Source organism: Anser brachyrhynchus, assembly GCF_964034855.1.
Source record: "Anser brachyrhynchus genome assembly, chromosome: 1".
Lineage (NCBI taxonomy): Eukaryota > Metazoa > Chordata > Aves > Anseriformes > Anatidae > Anser > Anser brachyrhynchus.
The window spans coordinates 172446571-172474066 of record NC_137694.1 but is presented as its reverse complement, the minus strand read 5'-3'; the positions used below and the strand labels follow the sequence as shown (position 1 = coordinate 172474066).

Here is a 27496-nt window from a genome sequence, read left to right as displayed (position 1 = left end):
CTTAAATGAAGAAACCTTTCTTTCTCACACACATTAACAGTCTCTTTTTTCACTTTCTTTACCGATAGTATTCTAGTGCCTCAGATAATAGTTTATTCAGAATGGAGCTGCTACTCTGGCAAACAAAAACAGAAGTTACAGCACATTAAAGATGAGGCTTCAAAGAGGAGGAAAAAATGCATTCATTCATTATACAATTTTTAATATCAACAGGCCTGCAAATTCCTAAGCTTAAATGCCTGCTCTTGTCCCATACTAGGAGGTATACACACTACCAGTCTGACTAGCCAGAGCTGTCACGTACCTCAGTAGTACATGCCATAGCAAGCAATGCTAAGTGGAAATGCAGTTATCCTTCTGTCCCCTCTAGGAAATCTATACTTGCACACATTCACCACCTTGATCTCAGGAAAATCAGTTTTACGGAAGAGGTATTCCTAATTTACTTGGTTTGACTTGAGAGGAGGCAACAAGGCAGAACTATACAGGCCACTGTGACACACAAATCTCTTCAATGACAGCTGGAAAGTCTGTGGTACCTCAGCAGGCTTTAGTACCTAACTTTTTTGCAAAGAATCAGCTTTCACTTCATTGCCACTTGCATTTCAGCTCTTCCAACTACCTGTCTTCCAGACAAGTACAGCTCCTTGTCTCAAACTGTAAGCATAGTTGCACTATCAATACTATATTCCCCATGGTCTTTTTCAGTCCTTGCATTTCAGGCACACATTGAATCTGCCCCAGGGCATGTGGAAAGGAAGAAAACTAGATTTCTGGTATTTCCCAACTGGCATACTAGTGTAATGTTTAAACCACTCTATTCCTAAGTCTACCAATGCTGCACAGAGGGAACATAAAGCTTAATTAATTTATGTTTGTTGAGTGAGAGCTTCTCAAACGAAAGACATGGTGTAAGTAGAAATTACTCCTATTAACTCAGGTGTTGGGGGAAATGATCACATTGTGGACTGAAGCTTGCTCGTCTGTTCTTTAAATAGAGACAACGCAGGTAGCAACGTCAATGGAGACTGAATACCTCATCATACATTGGTTCATTCATAAAGTTCAAGCCCAAACAAATTCTCCTGGCACCTGTTCTGGCACTTCATGTTGCAAACCTGAGCTGGGGACAGGATCCTCTCTTGGTAAGTGCAGACATTTTGTAGGTACTATGTGTGGTCTCTGTGGGGGATGAATCAGTTGTCATGGGTACTTTCTGTTTACAATCCCACAGACTGGAACTGGCGCCTGCTACAAAAAGACAGTCTCTTGTTGAAAGCAAAGTACTTAGGAGCAGATCCTGGCAAGGGGAATGAAAGAGCTTGGGAGAGGGTGGGGGTGGGTGGGGGGGTGGAGCACAGACCGAAGAGAATGAAGAGAAGGAACCAGAAAAAGAAATCTCAATATTAGCAGAAGGAGAATTAAAACTTTTACATAGAGAAGTGAGTTGCTTATGTAAACAATTCTAAAATTAGTTATTAGAGCCTGGAAATTTTTACCAATTGCCAAATATGCAGTTATTTTTCATGTTACAATGTTATTTCAAGTAAACTAACTAGAAAAGCCAAGTCTACGAATCATTGATCATAATCACTGACTTCTTGTTTGAGCTGAAGCAAGTCATTTAACCTTCCTTTCTCCACCAACACAATGAGAAATAATAAGATGTGTCTATTCAGAATGATGTTATGAGAATTACCTCTTATTTTGCAGTGCTTTAGCAAAAGCCATTGCTCTTCAAGTATGACACTTCCACAGAAAGCATAAAGGTGAGATACTAAGTGCAAGTCTTATTAGTTACACTGTTAATGGTGTGAAAGTGCAGTGAGATTAAGCAGAGGGCAATGATCACTTTGTGCTTTGTCACAGTGCTACTTCATGTATCATCGCTTTCTTTACCAGAGCACATCTTATTCATGAAAGGGGGTTCCAAGCAAATATGGAAGATAACAAGGAAGAACTGAAAATGAAAGCGGAATGTTACCCCATTGTTTCCTTTCATAGCTGCTAGCACCTCTCAGAATAACATTCAGCTCTCTTCAGCATTATATTGTCAGGGTTTTTTTTTGTTTTGTTTTTGTTTTGTTTGGTTTTTCTCCTTTCCTTTTTCATTCCAGACTTCGTTTGTAACTTGGGCCTGAGTTGTAATGCCTTGGCATACTGTCAAAGCGTTAGTATGAGGAAATCACAAAGCAGTAGCTTCACTCATACAGCATTTTTATTTTCTCATTAGACAGACTCTTCTATGGTTGCTAGGCAGAGAAACAGTGTGTGTGTGTGTGTGTGTGTGTGTGCATGCATACATGTGTGTGCGTACATGTAATGATGATGCGCAGCCAAAAATATCTGTGCCTGAACCAGCCACATAAAGCCTAGAAGCCACAGATGTTACAGAGAAAGAAAGCTAGCTGGCTACAAAGTGGGGAGAGAATGCAAGAACCACCCCAAAGCCTCAGGAAACTACATTCCTTAAGTTCATGTCCCATATATGACAGCTTCTACCAAAGCTTTAACTCATAAAGCTTATGCTGCTGCTCCATATTATGAATCAAGTATCATATCATTCAGACCAATGCCAAAGGTAGGAAGTCCATCAAACTTTGGTTCTTTTATCTTCAAAAATAAATTTTAATTAGTCTATTCAGCTCCTGTAGTTTTGTTTTGTTTTGTTTTTCAGCATAATTATTTAAACAAATCTTTTAATAATATTTTTATAATTTTAATAATATTTATATTTTATTATATTTTATTTTTATATATTTTTATTTATAATTCTAATACTATTTATAAATGTTAATAAATGTTAATATTTATAAATATTAATAATATTTTTATAATTATTTAAAAAAATCTTAAAGAGTTGCCACAGAACTTGCCTTGAAAGTGGATTTTCAAAAGATTTATCAAAATTTTGCTGTCTTGAGATACAACTGGAATATTTTCTATTTCGAATTAGAAAGAGGTTTGCTTGAGACACATATTGTTTTCCATTGCTGTACTTATGCTGTACTGATAACAGAAGACACGGAGAAGGCTGAGGTACTCAACAAGATGACTGATGTCATCTACTTGGACTTCTGTAAGGCTTTTGATGCGGTCCCACACAACATCCTGATCTCCAGATTGGAGAGAGATGGTTTGACGGATGTTCCATTCTTTGGATAAGGAATTGACTTGGAGGTCATGCCCAGAGATTTGTGGTCAAGAGCTCTATGTCCAGGTGGAGGCCGGGGACAAGCGGTGTCCCTCAGGGATCTGTCTTGTGTATCAGTATTATGTAATATCTTTATCAATAACATAGACAGTGGGATCAAGTGCACCATCAGCAAGTTTGCAGATGACCTAAGATGAGTGGTGCTGTTGATGCAAAAGAAGGAAGGGATGCCAACAAAAGGGACCTGGACAAGCTGGAGAAATGGGCCCACATGAACCTAAAGAGGTTCAACAAGTCTAAATGCAGGGTGCTGCACCTGGGTCGGGGCAGTCCCAGACATGATTATAGACTGGGAGAAGAAGTAATTGAGAGCAGCCTTGCAGAGAAGGACCTGGGGATTCTGGTGGACAAAAAGCTTGATATATGCTGGCAAAGGGGAGATTTAGATTAGAGTTTAGGAGGAAATTCTTCACTCAGAGGGTGTTGAAATACTGTAACAGGTTGCCCAGGGATGGATGCCCCATCCCAGGAGGTATTGGATGGAGGTGGAGGAGGACCAGGTTGGATGAAGCCCTGGGCAACCTGATCTAGTGGGTGGCATCCCTGCCAAGGCAGGGGGGTTGGTACTAGATGATCTTTAAGGTTCCTTCCAACCAAAGTCATTCTTGAGCAGTTCTTTGTAACAGTTACATAGAATTGGTATAGTTGAAGGAAATTTACATATTCCTGGAAACAAATGTGTGTTATAAAGCCACAGTGAAATGGCTCCAATTTCTTCTCCCCCATGAATAAAACCCCTGAAAATGTCAGGGTTTTTTTCTCTACAGCTCATCAACCTTGATGGATGAATGCAGTGTAATCAATAACTTAAAGAAAAACTGTGAGGGGCTCTAATTATAAATATAAACCCTACCAAAGTAAGCACAAATAAAGAGTTAGTTTAAACAAAGAAAGTGTCTATGTATCAGAGCAGGAATTAAATTTTGATATTGTTTGCCTTTTTGTGCTCTGTCAGCTACACCGTCATTAATGTATTTGGAGAAGTTAAGAAAACCTTGTGCTTTAAACAGAAGGATTTACATGCATTTATGAAAATAAAGCACTGCCAAAGCACCACTGTAAGCTAACTGAATGAATGCACTGTTGCTATATAAGTTTACATATATAAGGTTAACAAACAGCAGGACACGATTCTTACAGAAATGCTGTGGTATCATGTTTTTGGAGTATATATATATTTATGACTTTCCCTACCAAAAAGAAAAGGAAAAGAATAAAGAAGAAAAAAAATCCGAACAGCTAATGCAGAAACACCTACTGAACTGCCCTAAAGTAGCCAAAGCATTCAGCAGCCAGCCAGATCATTTCATTTCCTCTCACAGAAATCACTGCAGGGTTTTACAAAACAAAGCAAACAGTGACTATATAATTATGCAACATTGTTTTAAAATGAAAGAAATTCAACAGTACAACAGTTGAGTGGTTACAACATCAGCACATTTTTTTTCAGCTTTTTTTTTTTTTCTCGTTTGTGATCTGTTGTTCACTTTTATTCATGTGTTTTCATCTCCCTTAGTAGAAGAGGTCTACACTGCAATGAACAGAGTGTTTCTAGAAAGGAAGATTATCACATTTTCAAGGTAAAATGGTAGAGATGCTTACTGAGTCTTTTAATGAAAGTGGTGGAAAGGTTTGCAAGTAGTAATGAAAGGAGGAACAGATTCACTTTTTGATATACTCAATAGTCAAGCTTTTCCATACTTAAGACCATTAACAATTTTCAAATATTTCAACAGTTGCTATAAAAGGGAAGGCAAAGGACTTGGAAAGAAGAGAGCCAGATGTGCCAACATAGACTTGGAGCAAAGAAAATGCAGGTTAGACACTACAAAAACAATTTTCCAAGAGTACAGATAATGATGAACTGAAATGATTGTAGAAAAAGAGACTTATTTTCACCACTTGACTTGCGGAAAACGGACTCCACAATCAGTAAGATTGTAAAGTAGGTATGTTTATTCAGCACTGGGCAGCACGGGGGGTAGTCCCGCCAAAGTTGTGCGCACCTGACGCGGCAACTTGCCTTGGTTATATGCAGTAAAGAGTTACATATGCATGAAGTTTCACAATACGCCTATACATATTCATAACCTGTCCCTGCTTCGTATTAAAATTAGTTCCAAGGAGTCATTTCCATAAACTCCTCCCATCTGCGCTTGCGCAGTGTATTCTGGTGGTGGTCGTCGGGGGTTGTGGGGATGAAGATTGATGACTCTTCCTCATCACCGCTAGTTGACCTCTTGTCTCTGCGCAGACTCAGTTGCTTCTTGGATCTTGTCCATCCACAGGACCAGTTTCTACCAGTTTCTTAAGATAGGCTCACACCCTTATTAAGAGACTGACCTTGGTAAAGGGGCCCAAGGCTTCTTGCTTTAATTAATTTGCACAAGCACCATAGTTAGTCCTAGTTTCATGCCGTCAGCACTCTATCTCTACTTGATAAGATTCCCCTAACTCCTTCTCTCAGTCCCCCCTTTTCTAAAAAGTTAGTAAATTCTCTAAAAGTTAGTAAATTATTATATTCTCCTAACTCCCTCTCTCACACTGGAATTGTTTTTAAAAATGTGTGTATTTATCAGGAAGGGTTTATATACAGGTGAAACCCTCTTTTGGCAGACAGCTTGCCTTCTTGACTGAGTGATCTCCTCTGTCTTCTTTCAAAGGAAACTAAGAAGGTATGAAAATACAGGAAACAAGATACAGGAAGAGAGAAAGCCATTTTAGTTTAATATAAATCCATATATTTTTCTGACCCACTAACCTGAGGGTTGTCTTGTCCATATTGCATGACTCCAACAATCACTGACTCAGAGTCTTCTTTGGACAGAAAATTTATTTAGGAAAAATTTAAACCTGTGTGCTCAACCACTAGTTCTGTAAAAATGAACAGAGTTTTAATGTGGGATTCAAGACATCTACATCCTCGTCCTGACTCTGGTTAATGATCTAAAATGTGGTTCTGTCCATTACACTGCACTTGACTCCATTTCACTTTCATAGTTCATAAAATAATATTTACTTTCTTGTTTATGTGCTTTCAGATTTACTCGTGCAAATCCCAAGCCAGAGCTATGTATTATTCTTATTAATAATTATTATATTGTTGTTGCTGTATAATTGATATTACTAATATTAATCATTTCAATAATAATTTGTCCTGGTTGACACAACTTTTAGACCAAGCTAATCAAACAACTTTTAAAACTGTACACCCATTCCGAAGTTTTCTATTTGTCCTTGTTCAATATTAAGTCAATGAGAAAATACACCCATGTGTAGATGAAAGTTGAAGGATTTTACATTTTTTAAGCAGATCTATCTGACTTCCCCTTCATACAAAATTAGAACATGTCTAAAAACTCTCAGCCATAAGAAAGTTATATGTATGCCATTTAATGGTGGAACTAAAATCTGGAATGAAATTTATCTTTGGACAACTCTACCTTCTGGGCATTCACTTAACAAGACTACCACTACCAGTAAAACAACAAATGCTAGGGAACATAGCAAGGAACTAAAACTCAGTCACCTGTTAAATTGCACAAACACTCCTTGGTCATGTAGGTCTCTCCCAAACTATCTTCTAGACAAGCTTTAGGAGTTAACAGGATTCTACTCTGGCAATCTGCAACCACCTGCTGTTGTAGACTAGTGGGTCACTCCATGACAATTGACCTCACTGTTGTGAACATTCCCAGGCACATTTAATTTCCTACTGCAAATCTTGCCAAGTGGCTCTTATATTAAATAAATTTATTTTATTCTTGGCTTGAGCCAAAAAAAAAAAAAAGAGTGAACGGTGTATTTTAAAAGTTTGCTGCAGCTAATTGGCTGCAATTGTACTTCTTAATCTATTGGCTCTGTCCTTTAACTAAATGACACCTTTATGTGCAAGGCTTTTGGAACCTGTTGCATTATTATTAAATAGGTGCAACTTCCTCACATGTATGTTATCCACAGACAACCTTACAATCTTCTCTTAAAGCAATCCAATCACAATGCACTTTACAAAACCTAATGTTTTTAAATACCCATTTCTACAATACTTTTCATAAATTCATCAAAATATAGCTTCCCTTCAGTACAAAAGTCTGCTCTTGTTTCTCCAGGAAGGTGTCTCTCTTCTAATGTCCATAAATTCAACCACTTATCTTGATGAAATGTTGACTGCACATGGCCCAGCCTGGTGGCCAATCTGTTTATTATGCTACTGACATATCTCACTGTCAGTTAAAATTTTAGCTTCATAATACAGATGTGTTAGCAACTCAGAAGTACTCATCTGTACCAGAAGGTGACCTTTAAAAAAAGCTTGTCCTTCCACTGTAGTGAGATGTAAGTGAACTTAAAAATTCCACTAATGGAATGGTCTTCATGAACTGAAGATGTAGTAGTTTGCATCTCATTCAAGTAACAAATATAGAGATTAATAACTAATGTATTATTAATATCTATTTATTTCCTCTGCTGTATCCAGTTTTATAGCAGGATGCATAATTAATGCACTATTTTAATCATGCTATAATAAAAGTCTCACAAAGGCAACACGCAACTTGGTGTCATGTAGTCAGCGATGTCTAGTGGGAAGTATTTTCATGTCAACTATAAATAAATAATTAGAAAGATAAACAAAATGCATGTCACTGGCATTATTAAGGCAAAAGGTCTTTCTATAGTTTTGTTAAATAGCAACAAGAGACACAATAAGGTTTTATTTCTGTTGTTTGTTTTCAAACAAGTCACTTGAAAGAGAATGAATTGGAAAAACTCAGCCACTGAATTACTGACCTGGCCTTCTTATAAGATTTGATGTGCCTCAGTGGTTTATTTCTCATAAGCTGCTCACCCAGCAATGGGGAACACAAACTGAAAGAAAAATAGTGGGCAGTGAGAAATAAAGGGTGGGAGGACAGGAAGCATTGATTTATCTAAATGGAGAATGTAAGTCTATGTGCGCTCTAACAAAATGCACAGGTGAAAAGGAAAAATCACTAGCCCCATAACTGGCAGTCCACTGTAACTTATGATAAAAGAAATGCATGGGATTTGGCATCTCTCTCTGAAGACTGTTATGCTTCTCCCGTTGTAGCTGAACACTTTTGTGAAGATCAGCACTGAAGTTTAGTTTCATAATTCTAAACTAAAATGTTGCACAGCTTTCAAATATTACTCCCTTCTGTCTACAGTTAATATCTAAATGCTATAAAATAACAATGACTATTGTATCATAAGAAACCTATCTAGTATCTGCAGAAGATTTTAATTTTCTGATCTTAATTGTATAGGCTGTTATTAAGAAAAGTTATCATCCTAATACATTAAAGTGAAGTTATCAAGATCCTTTGAAATCTAAAATCAGTAATAACAACCAGCAAAACATTTGTTCTTCATAGATGTGGTAACTCTTGGAATGAGAAAATATTCCATTTACTTTCTATGTGAGACATTGATGGTTCTGTTTCTTACTCTATTTTATCATCATTATGGCTGTACCTCCATTTACATAAGTGTTATAATCAGCATAACAATACATCATTGGAACCTACTACCTTGCAGGTTGAAACTGACCACGTTCTGTTCCTTTCCGTGAAATTTTACAAATAATGACAGGAGAAAAAGAAAAAAAAAAAAGTAAATACAATACTTGGAAGCCACTGAAATCAGTGTGTTATTAAAGAAAAAGAAAAAGGAAGAAAAAAAAAAAAAAGGATCTAAATCTGATTATTAAAATTCTAATCCAAACGTTGTTAATTCCAGCAAACAGAAGTATCAGTACCCATGCCTATGATGCAGCTTTATCAATGCTGAAAAGATTGCAGAATTCCTATGTTAATGTCTGAGAATAAATTTCTATTAATTATAGAGTATAAAATATCAGATATCAAATGGTTTATCTGGCAGTTTTATATAAATATAATTTATAATTACTCTTTACATACAGTTGATATTTATCAATGTAGGACAATAAAGGGACAACCAAGCAGCCAAACTGAATCCCCCCCACATTAGTAAAGCTTGAGGAGACACCATAGACATAGAGAGCTATTCTGGGAACAAGCTGAACGGAGTAACAGGATGTACCACAGCTTTCAGGTACCACACCTTCCTATACCCCTTTACCAGAGACTGTGTCAAACACACAACATTTGAACCACAAAATCAGAGAATCATCTAGGTTGGAAGAGACCTCCAAGATCATCTAGTCCAACCTCTGACCTAACACTAACAAGTCCTCCACTAAACCATATCACTAAGCTCTACATCTAAACATCTTTTAAAGACCTCCAGGGATGGTGACTCAACCACTTCCCTGGGCAGCCCATTCCAATGCCTAACAACCCTTTTGGTAAAGAAGTTCTTTCTAACATCCAACCTAAACCTCCCCTGGCGCAACTTTAGCCCATTCTCCCTCATCCTATCACTGGGCACATGGGAGAATAGACCAATCCTCACCTCGCTACAGCCTCCTTTAAGGTACCTATAGACAGCCTCTGAGCCTCCTCTTCTCCAGGCTGAACAATCCCAGCTCCCTCAGCCGCTCCTCATAAGACTTGTCTCCAGACCCCTCACCAGCTTTGTTGCCCTTCTCTGGACTTGCCTGAGTACCTCAATGTCCTTCTTGTAGCAAGGGGCCCAGAACTGAACACAGTACTCAAGGTGGGGCCTCACCAGAGCCGAGTACAGGGGGACAATCACTTCCCTAGTCCTGCTGGCCACACTGTTTCTTATAAAAGCCAGAATGCTGTTGGCCTTCTTGGCCGCCTGAGCACACTTCTGGCTCGTATTCAGCTGACTATCAACCAATACTCCCAGATCCTTCTCTGCCAGGCAGCTTTCTAACCACTCATCTCCCAGCCTGTAGTGCTGCTTGGGGTTGTTGTGCCCCAAGTGCAGGACCCGGCACTTGGCCTTGTTGAACTTCATACAGTTGACCTCAGCCCATCGCTCCAGCCTATCCAGATCCTCCTGCAGAGCCTTCCTACCCTCGAGCAGATTGACACACGCACCTAACTTGGTGTCATCTGCATACTTACTGAGGGTGCACTCGATCCCCTCATCCAGATCATCGATAAAGATATTAAAGAGAACTGGCCCTAGTACTGAGCCCTGGGGGACTCCACTAGTGACTGGCCTCCAACTGGATTTAACTCCATTCACCACAACTCTTTGGGCCCAGCTACCCAGCCAGTTTCTAACCCAACAAAGTGTATGCCAGTCCAAGCCATGAGCAGCCAGTTTCTTCAGGAGAATGCTGTGGGAAATGGTCTGCTTTAGCTAATAATCATCAGGTTTGAATTCAGACATCCAGTTTCTGTGGGCAGGTATGCTATGCTGTTTACTATCTCTCCCTTTCTTTTGCTGTTCTCTGTGATTTTCCATTGTGTCCATCATTCATGACCTTAAGCTTAACAATTCCCCTCAAGCTGTTAACCACCACATCTAAAATACGAAGTCACTTTTAGTTTATTTATATTTTTAATATGGTAAAGTAGTTTCTCACTCAGATGGCCATGCCTGCTGCCTAATCAGTTGACTGTAAAATGAAGGTAACTATGATTTTTTTTTTTAGCAATAATTTTATTGGGTTATACAAAAATAGAAAGATATAAACATTTAAAGAGCAGATCTGATTACAACTGAAGCTTTCCAGAGATATACTTTTGTGAAAAACTGGTATCACTTGAGAGTGCCTGCTGTTGAGAAGGTTAAGATGAAAAAACTAAAGCTATGAAGTTAATGTAGAGAAATTAAATCACATTAAACTCTGTGTAGATACTCTCTTTCTGAATTAAAATGCCTTTTTTTTTTTTTTTGAGTTTGATCCTCCCTTAAGCACTCTATTCCTCAATAAGAGTTTCCATACAGAGGAAGAGGATTAATGGTCCTTAATTTAGCTGCATTAATTTCAGACTTTTAGTTGTTCTCCCACATGGACTTGTCGTAAGATACCTAACTACTGCATTTGCTTGGTGATTGCATAGTTAGGAACATACAAGGCCTGTCTAAGTGGTGCCATTTATAACAGCATTTATTTGAACCTCAAAACTATTAATGCAGAACTATTAATGTAAAACTATGGGTGCTTCAAAGCTTCTCTTAAAATGTGTACATCTTTTTAAACATCTCTCTTCAACAGATCTCAAATAACTCTGCAAAATATGCAAATATTATTGTTTCTATTGTTCCAAAGAAGTGAAGCAACAAAATTTAGGGTGAAACTCATAATGGAACTTAGCACCATTCAGGTCCTCCCAAATCTGTTGCTTCCTGGGCAAATGCTCTAAAAGAAAGAAAGCACTACTTTATATTCTAAACATGTTTTGAATGAAAGTGGCTGTGGTCACGACTACTTGCTGCTAAACTCTCTGCTGTCAGCATGTGTTAAGCTCCTTCACAGGGCACCTGTCTAGACCAGATCCCCATGGGATTTAGGCACAGGGATGCTTATGTTTTAAGTCTAAATAAGGTAAAGTGCAAGTTGGACTGCTCTTCCAAGATATCAATGCTTCTGGGAAAATTCTAAAAAAAAAAAAAAAAAGAAAATTTGGCTGATTAAGGAATTTGAGAAGTGAAAACCTAGACTGCCAGATGTCTAATTAAAATGAAAATCAAGAAGTATGCTAACAACTGTGAGTAAAATGAGCTGGTGACTATTTGATAAGTTGATAGTGGCATAGAGATGCTTTCCAGGATTATTGAAAACCAGTCCAGGTTGGAAGAACAGTGCATTCTGGCATAATTAAAGATCTCTTAGGTTGTCATTTGGGAAAAAGAAAAGAAAAGGACTTCGGTTCTACAACCCAATGGGACAATGTCCGCTTTATGACCAAAAATACATGACTAACAGGTAGAACTGTTAGTGTCATGTGGGATTTTAGCCCCATGGGCTAGTTGATATGGGAATTATGAGGCAGAAAGAGATGAGATAGGAGAAAATTTAGTCTGAAAACAAAAACAAAAACAAAAACAAAACAACAACAACAACAAAAATGGGCTTCTGGCAGCAAAAACATTGAGGGAAATGTGGATTATTTTTTTTTAGACAAAAAAAAGAAAAAGTAAAATATACAGTTTGTCTTAGATATGCAGAAGGAAGCAAAAAGAACAAAGATTACACTAAGGTTATGGTCCCAGGAGGCAGGAGGGATAGTGAAGTTGTAAATGGAGACAGAATGCAGAGAAGAGGGACTGAGGGGAGAGATAAGAAATGGTTTATGTTACAACAAGTCTAAATGTCATGCACTTCTCTTCCCCCCTTTCAGCTTAACAAGTGTTCTGAACCACAAGGAACATGGATGGTATCAGGAAAGTAGGGTATTCCCTGGGGACTACTGTCATGGCAGGGTTATTTCTTTTTACCTCCCCAACACTGACAAGTGCACTTTTATAAACAATGTTCTGCTCTTAAAGAATCTAATTTATGCCTTAATAATTCAGAGGTTTCAGAAAACATTTGACAGAGCAATATCTACTACAGATGCTAATCCATTTCTATTACTTTAAATGTTTTGCATGACTCTGTAAGAACAATATATATATATGTAACTATACAGGCAACAAACATTTTCATATTTGCGCCTGAATTCAACGTTCAGGCTGAAAGTGTTCTAAACTGCCCTTTTCCCTCTCGAGGAGTATTTTCCCACTCCTCTCCAGCAGGATTATCTGACTCACCAGGAAGCATATTTAGCTCCTTCAATCAGAAAAAAATAACTTTGTTTTAGTAGGGTTTGTTTTCTGTGGACCCAGCAAGTTGCAACAGCTCACAGAGGTTAGACAGAGCAAAAGATGAAGACATGCACCTGTGTGTGAGGGAGGAGCTACCTCAGCAGGACTGATTTTGTTGGTTAAAACTGCTATAGAAACTTATTTTCTAAAGCAGTCAAGTTACACATTTTAACTTTGTTTTTCCCTGTTAGAATTTCTTCACTTACCCTAGAGTTGCATAGGTGCAGAGAAGTATATTTATGCACCAGTGCTAGATTTCATTACTGTTGTGTTGTTTATTTCACATAAAGGTAAAATGTGAAAGATATTACCAGGTAGTCCTCAAAATCATTCTGTTGTTCCGTTCCCTTATTGTTTTGGTTTTCCTTCCTATTCCTTCAAAATCCAATAGTACAATCAGTATGTAAAGTTAGTGCTGTTGCAATGTGTAGTTCTTCTCATTACACTGATTGGAAGTTTGTTGTCTGCTGATGCTTGTTACTAAGCAAGCAGAGAGAAACAAGAACACCTTTTAAATCATTCCATGTAAAAATCAATTGAAGAGAACAATATTGCTGCTGCTGTTTTGAAAATGAAATCACCTTTATCAGTAATCATTGTTTCTTTACTGTATATGCAGAACTATCAGTCTTTCTCTTAAGTATCAGTAACTTGCTTTTGCACAATATTTTCAGCTCACAGTGATTCTGATAACATTCTCAATATACTGATCTGTGGTTGAGTTGAGGACTTACAGAAGTATCATTCATTCTGTTGCTTTAAGTAAGGGGAGATAATTTACCTCTGATCAAAGCATTTTATTTCCAAATTATGCCAATTCCTTAGTCCCTTATGAAAGAAAATATTCCACTACAACAGAAAGGATAGTATTGTAATCATGCAAGGTCTTGCACAACTAGCAGAGAAAAGTTAAGATGGGAGGAAGTTACCTACAATGATCCAAAAGGGTCAACAAGATCACCATTACAAAAACTGCTGTCACCATTTGCACCGTACATCTCTACTGCCCATGAGGGCCTTTAATTTTATTTGTTAAGAAGCTCATTCCTGGAACAGGTCTTTTCAAAATTCATTTTGACCATTCCTCTACATTCCTCCAAGCTTCCATATTAATTCAAGCACAGACCAGCTATGGCAAAAAGGGGGTTATTTTTCTTCATGAATCTGTCTGTCCTTTCACCTGATCAAATCATTTATCATCTAGAAACTGTGGTACATGACTACATTCTAAAATTTTGAAAAAAAATGCTTATCTTAAAAAAAATAACACAAAAAGCAATATAAATACTCTGTTGGTAATTCAGGATTATCATCACTGTGCATTCAAACAGGAATCTCGGCACAAAGAACCTATCATGTTCCAAACAGATGACAGATAATTATGATAATTATCAGCAAAGTTCCATCCTCCTATCAGCCTACAAAAGATGACTCTATCCAATCTATTCCTTCTCTGAGGAAATCATGTTCACTCACCAAAATTTATCATGAGAGCTGAAGACCAAACTTTCCCTGCAGTTACTGGAAGTAGGCACCATCCGAAGATATTCCTTCCCTCATATCATAAGTTTCTACCTGTTAGACAGCTTATTTGCTGCATTCTGTCCTTTCATAAGAGATCATTTCAGAATTCAGAGTGATCTAATACCTTTTACAATACTTTGGACTACCTTTGAAATTCAGTTAATGTCTACACCTATACTAACATCTGGGAAAGGGTCAGACAGACAGATTTCTTCCAGACCTTGTCTACACAGAGACGTGCAAGAAAATCATTCTGCATTTAATTTTTAAAGTAGATTATTTAAACTACATTAAATCTCTGGTAATCGTAATTCATTTCGAAGGGAGTTAAGTTAAACGAAATCAAGGCAATTTTTATTCTGAATGAACGTCTATGCAGGGACTTAATTAGGTTTAACTAATCCACTTTAAATTCGTTTTTACAGATTAATTTTCCTGAAAGTCTCCATATAAATTAGCTTTTAGTAAACCAGATTTTTATTCTGTTTCAAACACGGATTGTGTTTTGGCATGTATTTTCTTGTTAAATTTTGACTATGATAGTATATCATAGAGACAACTTGGCACTAATCCATTTAAATGTCACTAGTAAACTGGCTTTTTTTTTAATGACATGGTTTTATTTTTAAGGGCTAGTTATTAGCAATGTTTCAGAGGTACTGTCATATCAAAAGAGATGTGTATATTTTTGTCGATAATTTTAAAACAGCTATATATTATATACATATATCACACTGTAGAATGATATCTAGACAATAAAAAAATTTTAGCTACATTCTCAGATAGTCCTGCTTGTCAAAGGCCTTATTCCAATTTATCTTTACCCCATTAAGTAGCAAAAAAATACCCCAGACCCGAGCAAAATAACTGAACAAATTAAAAAAAAAAAATCCAGTACAGATATTTTAAGCATAAAGATTTAATTAGAATTTACTTAAATTATTTTAATTTAAACTGAGAGTGTTAATATTTGGAGAAATTCATAAAGGCATCATCATATAATTTTTCTTTGATAAAATAGCCTGCAGTTAGTTTCCTTAGAAATAGACAAGGATACTGTATCCTACTGAGAAATGAAATTAAGGAATGAGATGTGGTTTAAAATGTCTCCTCATACATTTAAAAAAGTATTTCTTCTTTCTTTATCTGCATGGGAACATAATAACGTCAATTTTTTGGAAGCAGAAGAGGGTAATGTGTGTTAGGAAATGTGGCTTCTATCCCCACTTCTTTTTTAGCTTTCATAGTTTAATTTGGGGCAAGTCATTTCCCTTCTGGCACCTCACTTTCCTGACATGTAAACTGGGGGTAATAATATTCAACTCGTTTGCAAAGGACTCTCAGATCTATGGTTGAAAACATTATGACAAGAAGAATACTGGATTACTGTTACTACTATTACTACAGTGTAATCAACAGATATTAGATGTGTTCAAACTGTTTGCAGAAAATAAAGTAGTGTACCGTGACAGAAAGGACAAACCGATATATTTACAATAGAAGCCTAAAATCATAAAACCACATACCTGTCTGAAAAGCAAAGAACCTAATACTTCCCCTAGATTTCAACAAAATGCATTAGAGCAGAGCTTAAAAGGGGTGGGGGTGGAGTGGGGAGTTATGTTCAGGTCACATGAATTGATGATAAATATATTAATACTACAGCATTCACCTCCAACTGACTGCTTGGAAACTGATGAAACATTATAAACACAAAGGTCATTGCAGCCAAGAAATGAGGTGGATTCCCAAGATGGAGTCAATAAACACAGAGAACCCTCAGTAGTAAAATAAAGAGCTGTAACATAAAAGTTCTCTCAGAATAATTGTCTTTGTTGCTGAGTTGGCTTTACTCAAACAAAACTATGGGCAGAATTATGTGTATGGTGTAAAGGCTAGGACATTTAACAACATCAGCTTCCGTGAGGAGAGAGTTCAGCACCTTCCATCCTTTACCAACCCAAAACACCTTTCAGACAAGGAAAATAAAATAATTACTCTGAACAGTACAGTACAAAAAGGAAGACATTACCAGTAGTAAAATGTTAATTATCATTTTACTTAGTGTTATGAATATATTCAATGCTTTCTAATGTCAAAGTTATAGGAGAATCTTACTTATTTACTTTACTTTGCTTTACTTAATTTTATTTTTTCCAGAAGACAGAAGAGGTCTCCTTCTCTTGAAATCGATGGATTTTTGGATCTGCTTCCTCAAAGCTGCTAAAAGATGTTTTCCTGCTATTTTTCTCCACATTATTTTCTCTGCCGTTTTTTTTTTTTTTTTTTTTTTTTGTAGAGACACTAACATGCTTACATTAATACCTTACTGTGACTTACATTAATATCTTACTGTGAACCACAGATTTCTCAGGAAAGAGAAGAAAGACTATTAACACTGTGGATCCTTTTCCATCAACCTCCGTTATTACTTTTCACATTATTTGTTGACTGCAGAATGTGTGTAGCAAGGGATGTAGGGGGGTAGGGGAAGACAATACATAGTTCTTATTCTATTTCAAAGCTAATTTCCCTGTTCTCCTGGCTCACCGTCCAAGCAGCTTCTCTAGAGCAGAAGCTTGATTTAGCCTGGTTTACTGTCCATCTGACCTCTGCAAGGAGTTTATATCTGAGCTGAGTTATGAAAAAGCTTTAGCAACATTGCAAATGCTAACATACAGCCACAATAATGCCTTTGTTATAGAAGAATATTTTGTCATTTTCTCTATTTTTCTTTACCCTGCAATATTTGACTTTACTGTCTGTCTGATCTATGACCTACGTCATACAAAGCACAGGGAAAAGCATGACGGGGCCTGTGGACAAAACAGGTCTAAGTGGAACACTGTGTAAGGGACTGACACTGCAAAGTGGATAACATTCTTTTTCACTAGTTGCAAACAGGGGGAGTGAGATGGTTGCAAGGATAATAACTTAAAATACACACACCCTTCATCTAGCTTATTCTAAGACCAAAGGTTAAAAGTAAGTATGACGGCCTGCTCTATTTCCTGTTCTCACCCTCAGGTAATAAAAGAGTCAATTAAATATAGTAATAGCTCCCTCTGCTCCATGACACTGTACCACATCTGTTACATACAGGAATATCAAACATACTCTAACACATACTTTAATAGTTAATAATATTTTACACTCATTTTGTATGAGAGTAAATGACTAAAGAAAAAAACAAACAAAAAACACAAAAGAATCTCTGTAAGTAGTCCATACAGGATTTGTTGTGATAAGGAGATTGTGTTGAGATAAAGAGTTTGACTTGACTCTCTGATAATGATTTAAACAGAGAAAATTTAAAATTTTCAGTACTATAATGCAATGAAAAATTAAGTGTTTATTTATTTGAAATAGATGCACATAACAATTTCTATTAATGTTGATGAGAGAGAGTAATAAATCACAATTTTATATTAAGAGTTTTGCTTAGAGTGGTGTATAAGTACCTTGAATAAAGCTGCAAAACCCATATAAGAACTAGGCATTATTATTCCCAGATTACAATAGGAAAATGGGCACTGCAAGATTAGTTTGCAGAGTTTAACATGCAGGTTTCACTTCAGAAAGGTATTACTACAAGTAGTGGGATTAACCACATGCCAAAAATTTAACGCATTGCCTGAACTCTTTCCTGATTCAGGCCTAGGTGCCTGTCAGTGACAGAGCTATAACACAAAACTTTGGCTGCCACTCTCATCCTCCTAGTCATTTGTGCAATAAAGTAAAGAGTTGGCTAAATGTCTGCATATTCTAAGCAGATATATTGTTCAGCATGTAGTAAAAAGCAAGAAAGGATAAAGCATGGCTTATAAGGTAAGTACTGCAGCTTCTTCTTGGTTTTGAAAAATAGTAATTCTTCCAAAATCATGTTCTGTCTCTGTTCTACATTCGACTCCCTATTCTTTCCTTTTTCTTTCAATCTCTTTAAAAGCTGCTAACATCAGCTGCTTCTCTGTGGATTTTTCTTTTTGCTTCGTTGCCTACAAATTGCTGTAAGCTCTTCATTCCCTATGAACCTGTTCAGCTGGAGCAGAACAGCTGTACAGCAGGCTGTTCCTAGAACACCTCTGGAAAATGTATAGGAAAATGATAACAAGCCATACAGACTAAAGATTTTTTTTTTGTCTTTTGAATATTTAAAAGGGAATATATATTTATATATTTTTAAACCTACATGCATCTAAGCAAATGTAGAGTTGGGAAAGATAGATAATCATTAAAATACTGTGTACATTTCTCCAGAGAATAAAAAGTCTAAAATTCTCAGTCCCTGATTTACATCCCTCAGGGTGTCAGAGGATGTTTAACCATGTCAACTGGAGTGGAAAAACACTGCATGTCAGCACAAGAAGGCCTGATTGCTATAAAACAAATGCTTTTTTTAATCCTTAACCCCCTTCCCCATATGAAAAAATATTGTTCACTCAGCTGACTCTTGATCTTTAACTTCTTACTTAGGTTCAAAATATTATGAACTCCACCACTAGTCATTTTATTTCAAATGATAAATATATTTTCAGAAAAAAAAAAAAAACATGGTTGTTTTGTTTTCCTGGTTTCAGAACCAGTAATCAAAACCAGTAAGATGAGAAACTTGAATAAAAGTCTCTAAATAAAAGACAGACTTCTGCCAGATAGGTGACAGAATGTGTGAAGAGGAATAGTTTTGAGTTTTGTTTGAAATTCTCTAAAAGGATGCTACTAGCTGAAGAAAATTGACCCTGAGTTTCTGATCAAAAGCTTGAAGAAGAAGATGGAAGGATTGCTACTGACTTCTAAGTGTTATGTCTAAAGGACCTAGTTTAATCCAGGAGTAACTTCAGTTTCTTCTGGCACAGGCCTGCTAGTTCAAACACATAACACGCTCAAGACAAATCATCATTTCTAATGATGACATTCCTGCTGTGCTTTCTGGGTCTGAATGAGCAGATTGCATAAATCAAGCTATACTAATGTTGTATCACCAGTGACTCTAGTGGTGTTCTTAGTTAGCCTTACAGGGAGAGGAGGTCACTTTTGCCAGATGTTTAAATATTTTGTCATCTACTTCTTTACTGGAAGATTTCGTTAGAGCACTAGTCTTATAACATTCAGTAGAAAGGATACCTCCCCCCCTCCCCCCCTACTTTTTTTTTTTAAAGTATTTCTGACTTTCTCAGAAGGAAAAACAAACAGGAAAGTAGTATCAATGACTGAATCCAAATGATACAAATATTGTTTGATTCTAATACTTTAGGTTTTTTGCTTTTCTGTTTTGTTTTGTTTTGTTTGTTCCTTTTGCTTTCCCTTCTCCTTGTTATCCATTTGCTTCTCTGGATTTATCTGGGGCACTGGTTTCTGGCTGGCTCCTCCAGTCTTCCAAAGACAAGGGGAAGGAACTGGAGGCAACTAGCCCTTCTTCCCATAGCGACTGGTTGCCCTTCATCCTGACAACAAAATACCTACAACAGGGCAGTACTGAGACAAGCAAGGGACAAAATGTGGCCTGAAGGGAAGGGAAGATGACGCATTACTTATGTTATGGGTAGATAACGAGAATATTTAGATGTCCCAGTATATCTGGCAGAACCTCGTGCTACAGACTTCACCATGGCCAAAGTTTCCTGGAATCTCCAAAAGCTCCACAGATCCCTACTGATTCTTGTCTGAAATGCTAAATGGTGTTGGGATACTTGGGGGATCACAAAAGGCTCAAATAACATTAAAAGATTTGAATGGTATAGCCCGTCTGTACCGGAAAACATAGCATTTCTAGACCTGGTGTCATTCAGCGCACACACACAGGACATCACACTACAATATGAAAATCAAATAAAAGCCCAGAGCAAACACAAAATAATAACTATGGGATGGCTCATTAACTTCCAAAGCTCCTAAGAGGTTGAAGATCTCTGAAATGTCTGTACCTCTGTAGTGCCTGCAAGCCTGATATGAGATTTAATGATTCCTCTGTATCAACACAGAAAGAAAGAAATGTTCTCTTGTTTCCAATTCAGTTAGCTGTCTTTTTACCTCCATAAAAATACAATCATGCCAGCAATTTAACTGCAATTTCTTTTTCAGCACAGTGTCTGTTTAACTAATATGGATTAGAAGACCAGCTTTTTAACGGTTAAAAATGGATGCTTTTATGCAGCAGAGAAAAGAACCTGTAAATTAAATTTATTCTAGAATCCATTTTTATTACTATTTTTCTCCAAGAAAAATAAAATCAATACGAGGAAGGATTTCTCAATACAACTAGCAGGTCTTACTGCTTCACCATTCAAAGTGTTGAAGTTTACTTCACTAAATTCTAGCCCTTGACAATAACATCTTCTTAAGATGGTGACCTATGCACTGATAATTCCAAACATACCACGTTCAATATCTACTGTAATTGCACATACAATCTTGTTTATTTTATTTCCTACTCAGAATTACCTTGGAAAGTTACAATATCGAACCAAGACTGAAGAAATGCAAAAGCTTGCTGAAGCAGTCAAGAGGACGAACTATGTTAAGCTAAAAAAAAAAAAAAAAAAAATCCATTGTAAAACAACTACTGCGGGGATATACATTAAGTGAAGAGGTCCTGGACTGTAGGTGGAGGAAGATGCAATCATTTCAGTCCTTTAAAAATCTCAGATAAATGTTGTGGACCAGGTACTATGGCCTAAATGGATTCTTGTTAATTTCCAGACTCCTGATAAACCACTAAGACACCTCTCCAAAAATGACCAAAGAACCAGTGGGGTTTATCTCATCTTCTTTGTAACGATCTGGCCATGAAAACGGTGTTTTTCACTGCATTATCAAGAAGAAAATACTGCATAAAATCAAATAGGTGTTTGGGGAGAAGGGTTGGGGGTTTAGTCTTGTCTTCAACCATTTTATTTCTAAAAGGGAAAAAATCAATATTTTATCTTGTTTGAGGTCACTCAATATATTTGTGCATACAATATTATCATTACTATTACAAATAATATTAATAATTACCTAGTACCTAATGCTTAACATTGATAAACTGAATAGATACAGTAGAACAGGAAAAAATATTATGGAAGAAAACAGGTTATTAAAATTAATGTGTACCTAAATCAGAGAACAATGTTTACACACATGCTGTGCTACATACTGAATAGTTACTTACCCCTAGAAAATCTTAGTTTTTATTTTGATTGCCAAGTAATTTATTTTGATTGCCAATGCATGCTGTCTGCAGCAGGTTTCGCCATTAGCTAAACTTTACTTAGCATTTGCACAAACCTGCAATTTAATCAACAGATGAATGCACAGGAGTTTTACTGGTAATGAAGCTCAGTCTAATAAAGACAGAAGCAAGGTTTAAGAAACCTGGAAGATTTGTAAAAGGCCTTGTAATGCCACACTGCCCCCATATAAACAACAAAATCTGAGACCTTGCTTACATACGGTGGACTGTTTCCAGTCATCACAAGGCTGATGGGACTATTACCTCCATTCATTTCTTAGATTTAGTAGAAATGATAAAAAAAAAAATCTGGAAGATGGTAAAAGAATGTTATAACAATGACTAGAATGGAGAGATTAATGCAATGTTTTCTGAAATACAAAGCCATGAAGAGAAATGATTTTTTGTTGTTGTACCACTTAATTTGCTTTGTTTGCCTATAATGTTGTGCAAATATTGTAAAGTATTCAAAATGGTATTTGGTAAACAGAATGATGAAAGCTACAACATATATATTCTAGCATACATTGTCTACTCTTTCAGTTTTAGCTGAGACTGATTGTATCCTTGTGATATGTATGGCTGTGATAAATTAGTATCATCCACACTCAGAATTACCTGTACGATGCCAACAAAGAGAATTGATGTTAGGTGCCCAAGGCTATGACAGCATTTCACTCATTTAGGTCTCTGTGCTGCCTACAGCAAGTTAGCACCTGACATACCTAACCAAGCAACAGTAAGCAGTTCATGGGATCCAAAAACAACAAAAAAGCCCCACCCTGGTGACAACAAATAAGCATAATGCTATCTAAATATGGCTGAATTAAAAATATTTCTCCCCTCTAAGCCTAAATTTACTGTCAGTTCAAAATGGAATCTTATGTTTTCAATCCTTTAGAAAATATTTTAGCTGTGTTTTAGGCTGTTAAAATCTCACAAATAATTTAGACATCTTTGGCATGAAATTTAGTTATCACAGCTTCAGTAAATTGCCTGTAAGTGCTTATGGTACATTATCAGCCACGGCATCACTGACAACCTGTATTATAACAAAGGGCAAGTTTTTCTTCCAAGTTATCTACTTACAAGAAAACATCCTGAAATCTCCAAAGACCTCATAGCAGAGCATTTTACATGGGTAACTGATGCTGTACATCTTATTACTTATATATCCAATAAAAAGCTCTCAAGTTATTCATCCTGAAGAACATATATTGTAAGCAAAAAATTCAGCTTTTGAGCGCATTCTTCTACGGAGGTTTTGTCATATACACAATAAGACAAATCTCTTCTATAATTGTGGAGTCTTTCTCTAAGTTCCCAAGGCAGATTTAATGCATTTTCAGCACTGTAAATCCCAGTCTCCACTGGTCAGGAAGCTCCCCTTCCAGGGACTAATAGTAAATATGAATAGCTACAGAGTCCATATCTTCAAATTCAATGCTCTTGTCCCATCTGAAGACAAAGGCAACCAGGAGTATATTGTCCTAGTTGTCAGCTTTCCCATTCTTCACTTTACAGGCCGTCTGCAAATTGCACTGCTAAATGCAATGCTAAAACCACATTCTGCTTCAGGCAGTAGAGAAATTTTTGAAGGACTTGCTTCATAAAAATGGCCTAAGTATCCTCATCTAACTGTTTTAAACTACCTTCAGCCATCTTGTACTGGTGGTACCATGCCACACAGAACAGTTGTTTACAGAAAGTCAAACAGATACTACTGAAGTGTTACAGAAAGTATTGTCATACCAAAACCATTTTTTAACTTTATTCTATTTCACTTAGTTTTTTAAATTCTATTTGTGAGATTTTCATGTAATCTTAAAAACGGTTGAGATGATTCTGCTTGAGTGACATAGTGAGAAAGAGACAAAGTGAGAAAGAGGAACGTATTTGCAGTAATTTATGTGTAGAAAGCCCTGCATTAATTCAACTATAGAAAGTCTTCACTGTGGTCTGTATAACTGAGAATTACCTGAGAATATACCTGAGAAGAGGAGATTATTCCTGCTGAATATATTTTTAAACAATATCAGGAGTAAATCTAAAAGTACTATATTAACAAATTTTGAAATTTAAACAAGAGGGCAAGGACAATTCAATTCAAGTTCATTCTGAGAGATAAAATTGTGATTTTTGTTGTTGTTGTTGTTGTTCCTTTTTAACACTTTTATGTTTCGTGTGATTGATATCTTCATCTATCCTAGTAGAACAGTTATGATTGAAGATATCTTGATCTGTTAAAAAAAAAAAATCCAGAATATAAAGGTCCTCTGCAGTAAATTAGAGAATCAGGAATGTTGACACCATCAAATCCTCTGACTGACTGATCATGCCAAAATAATTTCCAGTCGCTGAAGTGTTCACTTTTGTGTGAATAATAATGTGAAGAATGTGTCACAAGACAAACAAAACTGTCAAGCTTCTGAACTTCAGCTTTTCCTAGCTTTGGCTTGAATGTCTTTTTTTTTTTTTTTTTTAATATAATATGCATGATTAGTTGTATAAAACATTTCAGGAATACAAGGAATTTGAATTTGGAACATACATGAATACAGTAAGGTCAATAGAAAGTTCCCTTCAATGGAAATGTAAACTGACCTACTGCGAGGATAAAACATAATTACAAAAATCCCCATCCTGCACTGATCTAATTGAATCTATTCAAACTAAGTGAATGACAAAGGAAAGTGGTGTTCTGTTGTCCAACAGAGAAAAGTTACTGACAGATGACACTACGAAGACCAAAGTGTTTAATGCCTTTTTTCATTAGTTCTAAACTAAAAGGTCAACAATGAGGGGTTGACTAGCATAATTAACACACACACACACACACACACACACACAAAAAAAAAAGGAATTATTTCAATTCAAAATGCAGGCAGAAAAGGTTGGAAAGTACTTAAGTAAATTATTTTTCAGAACAGATGTGCCTGATGAACTTCCTCCTAGAGTACTTCAACAACTGGTAAAGCCATCTCAAAACTATGTTACAATTAGAAAAGTAGTCTTTGAAGGACACATAAGGTATCAATAAAATGGAAAAATAAAAACATAATATCTTAAAAAAGAAAGCATGATTTTAGGAGTAATAAAACTGACAGCTATTAAGTCTCACAAAAAATCTAGAACAAATGAACAGTGTGCTTTATAAGTTCTTGGAAATAATGAAATGGAGGTAAGAAACAGGCAAAATCAATTTGTTAAGAATTAGTCAATCCTCTAAGTACAAATCATGTCAACTGAAATATTTCTTTCCCCAAAATGGTAACAGACCTTGTGGATAGATGAGTTGCAATCCATTTACATTCACTTACACGGCCTCAAGGTTCTTGCCTCACAGAAAATTCTCAAACATACAAAAAAGAGAAAAAGAAAAATTGCTTAAGTAGCTAATGTAGTGTGCATACAAAATGGATTAGATAACTTTGTAGAGAGAGAGCAATCAAGATTATGCTATTAATTATTATTTTTAAAAATAATAATTAAAAAAAAAAACTTTTAATAATACTGCATACTGCATTTAAAGAAGGCACATAGCTGGGCCCGCCAGTGTGTTGGAAGGTAGGTTAAAATGCAGATTTTAAAAGGAAAAAATCTGTGCAGTTAAGTAGAGGCTTTTCAAGGGAGGATCTGGAGATCTGAAAGGATCCAATCTGAAAATAAATCATCCTTGGATATTAAAAATTTTACCTTAAAACTACCTGCAGGATATACAAGATAAAACTTATGCTTTGCTCTAGTTTTGGTAAAACGTGATATGGATTGCTTCTGTCCTATTTTGGGCAGCTCAAGAGATACAAACCAACAATGGACTACAATAAACTCAAAAGGAGAACTACTAGGAATCTGACCAACAAGGAAAGATCTGAGATTGAACAACCTGAGATTCCTAAATCTAAACAAGAGGAAGCTGAAGATAAAGATGATATAAATATTTTAATGTATAAAAGATAGCTCTAAAGAGGAATGTCTTGGCCATGATGAAGCAATGAAATTAAATTGTAGCAAGATGCTGAAAAACTTTCTAGCACTAAGGAAGGATACTGAAACACTGAAATAGACTGCTAAGTGACCTTTGGAGTTCCCCTAGCTGGGTGACTTTAAGAAATAAATATCTGTCAGTGATGACTTAATTAGAGTTAGTCTCTCTTTTGTGTGTGTGTGTGTGTGTGTGTGATTTGTTTCCATTTCTATTTAGAGGAGGAAAAAAAAAAAAAACCACAAACACTTTTTAAAGAAAATCTAAAAACATACCTGTATGTTTAAGAACTACCATAAATAATTTCTGCAGAGTCAAGCCTTCACCATTGTAATGCCATAGGTAGCTATCTAGATCTGAAATTACAGGGAACTCTGTAATTCTTTGCTATTTTTCTCAACTGTTACTTGATCAGATCATTTGTTTTGGGGCTGGAGAATAAATCAGGTTCAGACAGATTCAAATTTCACTGAAAAATTGAAAGAGTGATTCGAATATGGTATTTTAAAGCTCATGCATACAGTTTGAATATAAAACTCAGAAATGAGAATAGGAAATTCAACTATGGAACTAGAAACAGCTACAAAAGCTGATGTTATAAAAATACTTGCACACACAGAATGATGTGATAATGAGCCATACATCAGAAAAAAAAATTATATCAGACAATATGTAGGGAAAGCATACTTAAATTCAAAAGGACACCTGTGCCAGCATTAAAAATGAATTATTACATGAATTACAGGTCAGAGCAAACAATACGTGCCTACAAGAATAAACCAAGAAAGGGTCTCCCTCCATTCAAAATTGGACTACTACATGCATTTCTAAATCAGTGTATCATCTGGTGTAGTAAAATTAGCTCAAATCAGCATACTATAAACAGCACTATTAAGAAATTTAAAGGCTTTGACTAAATGAAGAAAAATTCAGTTAAAGTCATCACACAAATCTTAATTAAGGCTGCTGTCTTTCCAGTACAAAACAAAAACACAGCCCTCTTGGACAAGTTGCTGCTATGTCATGTGGATCAATTAAAACATTTAATGTAGTTCTGTTGGCAACTAGTAAGTCAGCACTTACACCACCCAGGTCAACTTTTTTTTTGTGTGTGTGTGTGTATCCGAACCTCTCTGGCTTCACTTTCTCATCGTAACACCTGTATTATAATAACTGTGTGAGTAATAAGTAGATATATACCTATATAACCATGCATTCTTAATTTTTATTTTAAGAAGCACATAGTGGATATTTTCAGGATATTTCAATCATTTCATATACAGTAGACAATATTTTATGAATATGCTCCATAAAAATTATTAAATTTTCTCCTGGGTAAGAAAGGCTCAAAAAAAGACCATTTTTTGTCTTGTAATTTTCCATCTTCTTATTTTTATATACATGAAGCATTCACTGGAGAATATTGTGGAAACATTACTTTTAAGAAAAATATTGTGGCAAGAAAATTAAATTAGACTAAAATAGCCTAGTCATGTCTATACACATTGCTTGTGTAGTAATGACCCCCAAATTAGAAGGGATTATTCAGAAAAAAATAACCATAAATCCTATGAATGGAGATTGCTGAAATAGATAAAGACATACACTGGATTCCATATTTCTCATTCTCCCTAGATTCCCTATCCAGTTCATCAAGCCATGAAGAGAAATCAACATATCAGGAAAGATGGAGAAAATGCCAGGGTATTTCCTGAGCGTGGGGAAATGGATACACTGCAACTCAGATACAAGAGAATGTCATGTCACATTAAGGAATTTTTCACTCAAGATTGGAGACTCTGTGGTGGCTAAGGATTTAACAGGGTCCCTAATGCTC

At 36.1% G+C, this 27496-nt stretch overlaps 3 protein-coding genes across 25 annotated transcripts in view; 2 read left to right on the top strand and 1 right to left on the bottom strand.

Moving 5' to 3' along the window:
* Window positions 1-27496, bottom strand: part of PCDH9 (protocadherin 9) — an 800116-nt gene that overhangs the window by 666836 nt on the left and 105784 nt on the right. For 2 of the 23 annotated variants that reach the window (XR_013945261.1, XM_080577025.1), the window contains one exon: window positions 1-27496. This exon is cut by the window's left edge and continues 11455 nt beyond it; it is cut by the window's right edge and continues 12937 nt beyond it. The exons of 18 other annotated variants lie outside the window; for them this stretch is intronic. Coding sequence is in view for 1 of the 5 variants with exons in the window: in XM_080577021.1 (XP_080433147.1) it covers window positions 8057-8080 (24 nt within the window). In the remaining 4 variants the exon portion in view is untranslated. 3 more of the 23 variants (XR_013945262.1, XR_013945263.1, XM_080577021.1) reach the window with 3 other exon arrangements.
* LOC308187742 (uncharacterized protein) overlaps window positions 1-27496 on the top strand; it is a gene marked incomplete at its 5' end in the record, with an annotated part of 533458 nt that overhangs the window by 502128 nt on the left and 3834 nt on the right. The window contains one exon of the mRNA XM_080575983.1: window positions 1-27496. This exon is cut by the window's left edge and continues 65819 nt beyond it; it is cut by the window's right edge and continues 3834 nt beyond it.
* LOC308188219 (uncharacterized protein) overlaps window positions 1022-27496 on the top strand; it is a gene marked incomplete at its 5' end in the record, with an annotated part of 30309 nt that continues 3834 nt past the window's right edge. Inside the window, 4 exons of the mRNA XM_080577042.1 lie at window positions 1022-1145; window positions 4731-4794; window positions 4951-5031; window positions 16628-27496. The exon at window positions 16628-27496 is cut by the window's right edge and continues 3834 nt beyond it. Of these exons, the coding sequence (XP_080433168.1) occupies window positions 1022-1145; window positions 4731-4794; window positions 4951-5031; window positions 16628-16694 (336 nt within the window). The 3' untranslated portion in view covers window positions 16695-27496. The remainder of the gene's footprint in view (window positions 1146-4730; window positions 4795-4950; window positions 5032-16627) is intronic.